Below are 10,339 nucleotides of genomic sequence, written 5' to 3'. Positions count from 1 at the left end.
TAAATTATTATTCTGGTGGCCTAGTATGGAATAGCTGCCCCAATCCTACAGAAATTAACTCTTTCCTATCAGGCAGGTCATGTTCCAATTTGGAGTAAAGACCTGACACACCTTGAATCTCATACTTCATACAAAACATACATCTTATGGCAGGCATGTGACACAAGCAGGACTCATGCATGCAACCCATACATTAATGGCTCCTGAGACTAGACCCAGGGAGTATAAAATTATTCTGGGATGATAAAGGGCTTGAGACTGACTAACCCTGATCCTGCCTTTGAAGGATACCGTGATCCCAGCTGGGAGGTGAGGAATTGCAGGTAGCGGATGCAGTGATTTGATTAGTTTTGCTCACAGGCTTGCCATACGACCCAAAGCAAGAATTACTTTGTGATTCAGTTTGCTCAGCTGTAAAAGTGCTCATACTATGTACTTGCAGGAGCATGATAAAAGTGACATTAGTTTTGAATGCTTTGAGTTTCTTCAACAGGGGGTGTTACGGGCATATAAACACTAAGGTTTGTGGCACTTGAGTTGACCAGCCACTGAGAAATCTCACATACTTTCTTCCCCTACTTTCTGTTTCATCCCACATCACACCTAAAGCAATGCCCTCCAGTCTTTTAAAGCTTTAGTACTATTTATAAAATAAAGCACTTCTCACAAAAATCTGAACACCCACCTCTCCATGTACAAATAAGGTATTGATTTATAGCAGTTGAAGCCTCTAAGCTTCTAGATCACAGAATCATAGAACCACAGAATGGTTTGGGGTTGAAAGAGACCTTAAAGACCATCTAGTCCCAACCCCGCTGCCATGGGCAGGGACAACTTCCACTAGACCAGGTTGCTCAAAGCCCCGTCCAACCTGGCCTTGAACACTGCCAGGGAGGGGGCAGCCACAGCTTCTCTGGGAAACCTGAGCTTCTCTGGGCAACTCACCACCCTCACAGGAAAGAATTTCTTTCTTGTATCTAATCTAAATCTGCCCTCTTTCAGTTCAAAACCATTACCCCTTGTCCTATCCCTACACTCCCTGATAAAGAGTCCCTCCCCAGCTTTCCTGTAGCCCCCTTTCAGTACTGGAAGGCCACTATAAGGTCTCCCTGGAGCCTTCTCTCCTCCAGGCTGAACAACGCCAACTCTATCAGCCTGTCCTCTTAAAGGAGGTGCTCCAGCCTCGCGATCATCTTTGTGGACTCCTCTGGACCTGCTACAACAGGTCCATGCTCTTCTTATGTTGTGGGCCCCAGAGCTGAAGCAGTGCTCCAGACGATAGCTAGGTGCTTCTCCATGCTAAGGTAAGTCCTTGTGTAGGACCTATACAGCTGTTGTTCCAACCTGAACAATGTGTGCATTTCTCAAAGATAATTTTTGACATCCTGATATTTTATCTTTTCTCCTAGTCAACTGAATGGCTATCCTGAACTACTAGCAAATGCTAGTTGGCTGCATCTAAAAAAGAGGTCCACTGTAAGAAGGTCTTCTGGGGAATAAATGGTAAAATGTCTGCTTTATTAAATCTTTTTCCTGCTTGAGTACTCTTATTGTCTGTTAGTCTGATGATATTACACAGAATGGTTGTCCTTCTAGAACCATGTTTATTTCCTTCCCTGAGAGGTTTATAGTATTGCATTATAAGAAATAACTGCTTAGTTTGTATTGATATCTGCTCCTGATTTCTTTAATGTGTTTTTTCAAAATTGAATGGCATATGTTGAAGTTTTAAATCTAATTGTGTAGAGACCTCTAAACTGTCCCATTCAGTGTTAAAACCACACCAAGGTTCCAACCTGATAACAGTTTTTTCAGCAAAGTATTACAAAACAAGCTGGAGCAATTATTTCTTTATTTCCATTTCAGATTTTTTAAAAATTCTGTTATAATTCACATGACTGGACAGAAGTTCTGTACTTTGTTCCCAGACTGCATGATGAAAAAGAAACTTTTGAAACTTTATAATGGAGCATTAAGTCTGAAAAAAATACACATAGACAAGCATTTTACACAAGGGATAAAAATATGTGATGGGCAGGCAGGAGAAAATATTTGCATTGGCTTCAACAGAAAGGTCAGCCGTGACAGCACAACTTTTTCATTACTGTGAAAGCGGAGCAGGTTTCCATTTTAAAATGCCTTGATACTATCTACAACACAGCAGTAAAAAGACACAATATAGCCTCATTTTGAATGCCATTTACTTGAGTTATGACACTTTATTTCTTTCCAGTTTTATTCCAATGTTCTAGAATGCTTAATGGAAAATAAATAGGAAGGATATTAGACATTATGCTTTTGGTGTTCTTTATGCCAGTAATATATGTCACCCTACTTGCACCTAAAACTGACTAATTGGCACTAATAAGGCTGGCAGCTGTTTTCAGTGCTTAAGAGTTTTCATGCATAACTGTCTGTGCCTGCTGTTGAAGAGCAGGTTAGGAATGGGAGGCAGGAGGAGTTCCCAGCCTCTGATAATGCTGTTTTCCTTCTTGAGGTCAACTGCACTCTTCACAAAGAAAATTAACTTCATCGCTGGCTCTGACTGTGGCAGAGTATCATTTGGTTAGTCTTTCCTGAAATGTCGGTATGGCTTTAGTAGTTTTACTGCAGGTTGTTGGCAGTGACAACATCACTAGTATGTAATGCCATCGGTACTCCTGTGACAACAGAGGAGCATTGACAAGCCTTGTGTGTATGACATCCTGCCTTTACTAAATCAAGCTAATTGGAATTTTTGCCTCTAGTTTTAGCCAGGGTAGAATTTAACTTTCAATCTACTTGGCATGTGGGTTTTAACTAGAGCTGGTTTAAAAAAAAAAAAAAATCCTGAAATTTCTTCTCAAAGCTATAAGAAACTTGCTTGTTCAGAATTTTTCTTCAAAACCACTACCCCTAAAAAAACCCCTTCCAGTTAAAAGGGTGAGGGCATTTTAACAATCCTAAAATTCAAAATAATCTGATTCTGTGATAACTTTGAAAAGGGTGAAGAAGTTCTTCTGCATTCCCATTCAGACTGCAGTTGCCTGCCTTAGTGACAATGACAAATATTCCCCATGGTGCCGTGGGACTGAGAGCAGTACTGTCAATTTTTAAGCATTCATCAGACGGTTACTTCCCTCTCCTGAACTCTTTACCTACACAGTAATAGCCGCGTGACTGCTACCTCAGGCAAAGAGTCATTTCCTCCACGTGGTGAGCACTGGGTACCAGCTCCACGCCAGCATCTAACTCTACTGAAAAGCTACAGCCTGCGTGTGAAAAATTTGTGCTCAGAACACAGATTTAATATTTTCTTTGGGGTTTAATTTCCTCTTCTCAAAATCTTTAATAAACGAGAGATAAGTATCTGATCGGATAGTAGCAGTTTTCTGCTACTAAAGGGAGGCTAGTGAGTCCAGTCCTTTCCTGACAAGTTGGAAATAAAATAGCATTCATCACTGCAAGGGTACAAACCATATGTTATCTATATATACTACTGTAAAAGGAACAAGCTTTAGAAAACTCTTTTCTCTTAGGATATTATTAATAGCAGGAATGATTAATAAATAGATATTGTTTTATAGGTTTAATTAATAGATCACAGGTGCTCTAGGTACAATATTGACAGTTCAATGCAGTATGCACAGGTGCTCTAGGAACAATGCTGACAGTTTAAGCAACTTAGAAAAGCTAGGTAATGAAAAGCTAGACATAGGTTAAATATATGTTAAAGAGAACATTTTGAGTCTTTTCTCAGAAGTCTAAAAGTGAATTATGATGAAGATTGTTCAGAAGATAAGTAACTATGATGACCGAAGACTGTATCAGTGAGCAGTGGTGTCCAAAGAGGGATTAGAATGGCAGGATAAGAACTAGCCAAAACTGTGGAATACAATGGACTTTTGAAATTGATGATGAATTAAGAGCTGAAAGTTCCTGGAAAATCACCAAAGACTCTTTGTATTGTGTGTTACATCATATATACAGAGGGTGCTTTTTGTTAGCTGTTGCTACTCACCGAGGTGATGGCCCAACTCTGAGTTGTTAATAAAGCCAGCCTAGAGGTACCCACAGCCTGGTAAAATCCTTTAACAACTACTACACCCTCTGAGCGTGCTTGGCATACCTGTCAAATATAGCGGTTTATTTCAGGGCTTTTCAGGCCCTCAGAAATTCCCCCCAGTGCTGAGGGCAGTGGAGTCTTCAGCAGCAGAGGTGAACCTCAAACGTGGCATTGGGCACGGCAGAGAAGGGGCCACCGCTTCCTCCAAAGCCGAGCCCAGAGCCCTTTCTTCCCTTCAACCCCCAGTTTTACAAACTTCCCCGAGCCACGGCAGGGAACGGCCAGCTCCGTCAAGGCAGGTGGTTACAAAGGGGACGCAGCTACCTCCTCCCCGGTGACCCTGTTACTGACTGTTACTGATTTGTTATTAATTAGAGTTGATGAATTTTGGTGATTTTGATAAGGAATGATTAGGACTAATCAATTAAACAGAATCTCACAGAAATATCGGTTTTCATAAAAGATAGTGGTGTAATATTTTAAGTAGTCATAGAGATGTTGTATTTAGTTTAAAGTAACCATACAACTATGCTGTTAGACAAGGTACCATCGTTAGACTGTTCGGTAAGGATGATTTACCGCCTTGTAGACCAGGTGTTTTAAAAGCTGTATTGTGAAAGGGCCTCGAAGCGTGTTAAAATTGCAATGTGAGACAAAGTCCTTGAGTCAAGGACATCGGGGGGTCTTTCTTTTAGGTCAGCAGTCCGTAGAGGTCGCACAAGCAGCCCCCCGGCTCATTTCAGGACTCTAGCGCGCATGACCCGAAAGGGGTGGGAGTAAGAAAATGAGTTTCGGGAATGTTCATGTTTATGCAGGAGAACTTGATTAATATGTATGACTGTATCCTCTATAATCAGCACCTTACACGAGTTAGGTGTGCGTTGCTGGTGATGCGTCTCCCCTGCGCACCCGGCCGTTAATAAAGGAGCGTCTGCTTATCTCCATCCCACGGGTGTCGATAAGCTCTTTTATCCCGTTTTGGTGCCCACCCCGCAGATCCACCCGCGGCTGATGGAGGGTCGAAGCCGCTCGGGCTCCCCGAGACAAGCGGGGGTGGGGCGGGGCTACGGCGGCCGCCCCGCCCCTTCCCCGGCGCGCGGCGGCCCCGCCCCGCCGTGCGCGCAGGTGCGGGGCGCGCGGGGCGCGCGCGCCTTCCCCCTGCCCCCACCCGCCGGCAGGCAGCGCGAGCGGCCGCGCGCGGCGTGCGGGTGCCCGGCGGCTGCCGCCGGCTTTGTGCGGGCAGGCGGGCGCGCGGCGGGGCGCCACCGCCGCCGATGTCCCTGCTCCCCTCAGCGCTGCCGGGGCCGCCCCTGGCCACCCCTCCGCGCCCGGCGGTGGGCGGGTAAGGCGGCGGCGGCGGCGGCGGAGGCGGCAGAGGGAGCCGCGGGGGTGGGGGGTGGTATGCGGCTGCCGCCCCTCCGCCCTGCGCCCGCCGGTGCTCGCGGGGCTGCGCCGTCCGCCGCGGCGGCCGGGCATGGTGGCGTCTGATGCGGCCGGTGCGTGCGTGAGTCACCGCGCCCCGCAGGCAGAGGCAGCCGGCCGGGCCGGCCTTTGTCTGCGCCGGGAGCATGTGGGTGAACCCCGAGGAGGTGCTGCTGGCGAACGCCCTGTGGGTGACGGAGCGCGCCAACCCCTACTTCATCCTCCAGAGGAGGAAGGGGCACGGAGGCGATGGCGGCGGCGGCGGACTGGCGGGTAAGGGCGGCGGCGGTGGGGTCCCGGGGAGGGCGGGGTGGCGCCGCGTTTCGCGCCGTCTCCTTCAGCGGCTCCTTCGGGGTGAGGGGGGGGGGCGGTGGGTCCCCTCCGGGGGGGCTGCGGGGGACCCTCCCCGCTCCTCGCCACCTTCGCGGGCGGTGCCGGGGGGAGCGCGGCGGCCTCCCTGCCGCGGCCGAGGGCGGCGGCTGGGCCTGGCACGGCGCTGGGAGGTGGCGGGGCCTCGGGCCCCTCGGTGGCGGTCAGGTGCGCGGCCCTGGGCAACACGCGAGCGCTTGTTTCCCCGAGGATTTCCGCGCTGTGCGGGTCGTCACTGGTGTCCGATGGCCCTCAGACATCGGAGTGTGACTTGCCCCGGTTCTCGGAGGATTTTCTGTTGGAGCCTCGTAAGACACGTTGTTTAAAATAAGACCGAGTTGTGATTCACGAGCGCGTACTATGAGAGCAGATTTCCTTCGGCTCCTCCGTGTTCTTTGGGATGTCCTTGGAAAGCGCGTTTCCCGAATGCTTTGTTTTCGACTGCTGGCGACTGGAGAGGCTTTTGTAGGTGTTTGGGTCATACGCATCTTGGTCTCTATAATACCGTGCATATACATTGGTCGAGACCTTTCATCATTTTTAGGCAACGTATACGCGTTTCCACGAACTTGGAGATGCAGAACCCGATGGTGTTACCACCGGTCTTTCTTGAATTGGCAGAAGATAGTCAAACTCGTTCTCTGAAAAGCTGTGGTTTCTTCCTTACCCAGTTGAATCTCAACTGGTTCTTCAGGCTAACCAAAATAAACATAGGGACTACATCTATGTTTGGTTCAAGGTCCTCTGGGTGTTTACCAGGAGATTAAGTGTTTTTTCAGCCTTTGAATACTCTATGGACTTGCAAACAATTTCTAATCTAAACTAATGCACCACTGTAAAGTGTGTTTTCATGTAGGCTCTTGAGATGTTCGGACCTCTTTGGTGGTGTATATGGATAAACCACCTCATTCTTGCATGGAATGTGACCAGCGGCCACTGCACATTGGCTGTAGATTTTTTAAACTTCTTTTTTTAATCTTTTGATTTATGGACGGTGTTGGCAAATCCATAAAAAGCATGTTCTTGCCTCAAAAGTTCACCCTTGCTGTATTTAATGCAAAATTCTTTGCAGTCTTTCCTTTTAAGGATTACCCCCTGGCCTCTTAAGGGTTTCTTTCTCTGTCTTGCTGTAGGTGGTTTGAAAGGCATTCTTGCACCTTTCTGACTTTGTTGACTTTGAATTAGAGATTGTTTGAGATACCCAGTGAATTTTCCAAACATTTCTTGGTTACTGGGGAAACATTTTGAGAATTCGGGGCTTTCTCTTCAACCTGTGCACAGTGCATGTGTATCTAAGCCTTCTTGCAGTTCTGTGTATAATAGTCTGATGATATCACTGTGCAGATGGAGACATCCCTTTAGAAAACTTAGTGTTTGAGTGGGAGTAGGATTCATAATTTTTTTTTTTTCTTTGTGCAGGTCAGATAAGCTGGCAGCATTTGGTAGGAGTTCAGAATGCAGAAATAGTTCTTTGTTTCTGCATTTTTTCCCCCTCGGAATTCAAGTTTTTGTGCACTGTATCCATTATTTTAGTATGCAGTCTGTATCGTGAATATGATTTAGAATGCAAATTTCTAGGCGTATTTTGAAAACTGCTTTCCATGTAGCTTTTATTAGTGTCTGTGTGTTGCCTGGAATTGCAGCTGCTGTGGCATTGAGGTAGTAGCAACAAGTAGCTAAAAAATTTCTAGGGGGTTTGTTTGTTTGTATGGGGAGGGAAAAAGTTGTAGCTTTTTTTTGGTATGTTGGCAGAACCATAACTAAACACCCATTGCTAGCATGCATAAAGTTATTAGTGCTGGCAGTATTTAAAGGGCTGTATGGGAGCTTGTCAGACCTTGCCATTTTAGCACATGGGTTTTTGACACAGAGGTCAACAAAAGGTGGGAGAGGAAGAAAGAAAAGAGTGTCCATGTAGAGTGTCCAGGCCACTCCCAGCTTGGTAGGCACAGTAACAAGTGAAACATATGGTTGTTTTTCATGGAAACATTGGAATTTTACACTGGTTGTTCTGACAGTTGTGGTCTGCCCACTGAGGGCCAAGGCAGGTGAAGGAAGCCAATGGGTTGTTCTTGGTAGGTGGTAAAATCAAGGTATTGGGACCTAAATGATCCTGAGGGTTCAGAATAAGTAAATTTGCTGGAAGAGTAAACAAAGTACATTGTTTGTAATAATGATAGCATTTAGGATGACGGTGTGGAAATTCTGTAGATGATAATGATACAGCTCTTGTGACAGAGGTGGAGGCTATCTGGTCAAAAGTACCGAAACAGAAAAAAAAAAAACTTTGTGGGTTTTTGGGTTTTGGTTTGGCTTTTTTTTTTTCCCCTTAATTGCCCTTTCTGTGGTGACATAATGCTGAAATTTCCTCAGATAAAAATCTAAAAAGTTATCCACCTATGAATATGGTATAAAATTTGGTCTAGTTGCTTTGTGGGAAGACAGATTATGTGTCCTTGAAATTGACTAGAAATATTATATGCAAGATTTTTCACTGTGGTGGGAGTGGTCTGAATTTATATATGCAAGAGAGGATGTAAATACAGCTGTCACTTTTTTTTGTGATCTAATTTCTGCTGACTTGTACTCCCTCATTATTGACTCTTGAAGTCATTTGTCTTAAATTGTAGAATGACAATTGACTTTCAAATGGATAAGACTATGGGCTTGATGACATGACTTCACTATGTAACTTAAGCAGTGGTTGGACAATGAGAAGCATCGATTCTCTGGCATTGGCCCTCAAACCTAGGTTTGCTGTGAAACTAACCAGTCAGCAAACTGGTCAGGGTCAAGTGTAATGCCATCCTCTCCATTCTCATCCATATGTCAAGCTTCAAAGAACTTTAATTTGGGCCACTCTGTAATGTGGTTGTGTTGGCATGGCTGAAGGAAGAGATAGAGTACTTTCCCATGGGTGAATGGGAGTGAGGGGGAAAGGCTGGGGACAGACCTCTTCAGAGTGACCTCTTTGCTGTGCCTGGATGCTGTGACTGTGAAAATGTGGCCGAAGGCTGATGATCACCCTCAAAGGAGCTGCCAGGGTCTCCGTGTTACCTGTCCTCCATCACTCACACACTACCATACTGTGGATGGAGGTTACCATCACCAGAACAAAGTCCTTTTAGATCTTTTGACACATCTCAGTCTAAAACCAAGTAATTTATATAGCCTTGGGGGTGGGTGAAAGTAGTTCTCCCTGGCTTTATGTTGAAGCAGAAGAGCAGTACTTGTGTTACCTGTTCTCCTGGATCCACTCTGAGTGCAGCAACCCTTTGCAGGAAAAAAGAGTATTAGTCACTTTGGGGGGAGGGGTGAAAAGTCAGCCCTTTCTGCACTGATTCTCTAAACTTGACCCCGATTTATGTAACTTGAACAGAGAAAGCCCTCTTATTCAAGTACTCATTTGGACATTGGAGACATTTTTTGCACTTATTTTTAATACTGCATTGTAACAAGTTAGAAGCATGATCTTCTTGTTATGCATTAGAACAGTGCCTAATTAGTGAATCCCTAAAAGTCATCTCTTCTAACAAAATGTATCTGATTAATAGTTTACTTAAGAGATGCATCTTTTCTACTAAACAGTGTGGATCCATTTTTATACTGAATTAAGGCCTGTACTCTTTTAAATGATTGTTGTCTATGTCGGTACCAGTCACATCAATGTGACTTTCCTTTGTAAGCATGCCTTAATTGAAGGGTTGTTTGGGTTTTGTTTTCCTTCTTAACAAAAGAGAAATGGGAAAGACTTGTAAATTGGATTTTAAATTGGATTTTCATAGCTGTTCTGCAAACTCACATTATCTTGCATCACTGCATTAATCTTCCAGGACAAGACCAAAAAATGTACTTTTCTGCTTTAAGAGTATTCGATGGTTGATGAGCTTTCTCCATAATGAAATTGTTTCATGCCTAGCACATAATTCCATGCCTCTAATTTTGCTTCTGTGTGACCCTCACTCAAGAGTTTCATCTTCCTTTTGTTCACCAGCAGGGGGGAAAAAGTCTCTTCCTTCCTCTTACTAGTTTTCTCAGAGGTGACAGATGTTTTAAAGCCTCTCCTTCATACCTATTCTGCTTCCTGCTTGTCAGCTCCCTTCCCTAGGCAGCCTGGTGGTTTGGCCTGTGTGAAACACGCTGACTTCTCCAGAGGGATCCAGCGTGTTACAGGGCAGCCTCACTTGGAGAGAACATAAACCCAAATCTCTCCCATCATTTGGGTGCTGTGCCCTGTATCACTGTGTTACTCCTATGGATGTAAGGATCTTGAACTTGTCATAAAGTTTATCAATAACTAAAAGCCTCATGTTTTTGTGTTCTTAAGTATGCCTTGCATTCTGATGCAACTGATAGGTTAAAAAGTGTCCGTAACTGCTTTCTGCTATACTGTGGTAATGCTTGCCAAACTCTTATTTGGAAACAATATTGCAGGGAATTAGCACGGCTTATAGTTGAGTGCAGAGTAATGTATTCACTTAGAGTTTACAGGAAGAGATTGAG

At 45.1% G+C, this 10,339-nt stretch overlaps 1 protein-coding gene across 2 annotated transcripts in view; it reads left to right on the top strand.

The window, feature by feature from the left end:
- The first annotated feature begins 5,369 nt into the window (after positions 1-5,369).
- The window catches only part of TBC1D9 (TBC1 domain family member 9), a 56,508-nt gene continuing 51,538 nt past the window's right edge, over positions 5,370-10,339 (top strand). For both annotated transcript variants that reach the window (XM_074867363.1, XM_074867361.1), the window contains exon 1: positions 5,370-5,740. In XM_074867363.1, coding sequence (XP_074723464.1) covers positions 5,614-5,740 — 127 coding nt within the window. In that variant the 5' untranslated portion in view covers positions 5,370-5,613. The remainder of the gene's footprint in view (positions 5,741-10,339) is intronic.

The sequence above is a fragment of the Strix uralensis genome, chromosome 4 (genome assembly GCF_047716275.1).
Source record: "Strix uralensis isolate ZFMK-TIS-50842 chromosome 4, bStrUra1, whole genome shotgun sequence".
In the NCBI taxonomy this organism is placed as follows: Eukaryota; Metazoa; Chordata; class Aves; order Strigiformes; family Strigidae; genus Strix; species Strix uralensis.
This window is presented reverse-complemented; position numbering and strand designations above follow the sequence as displayed.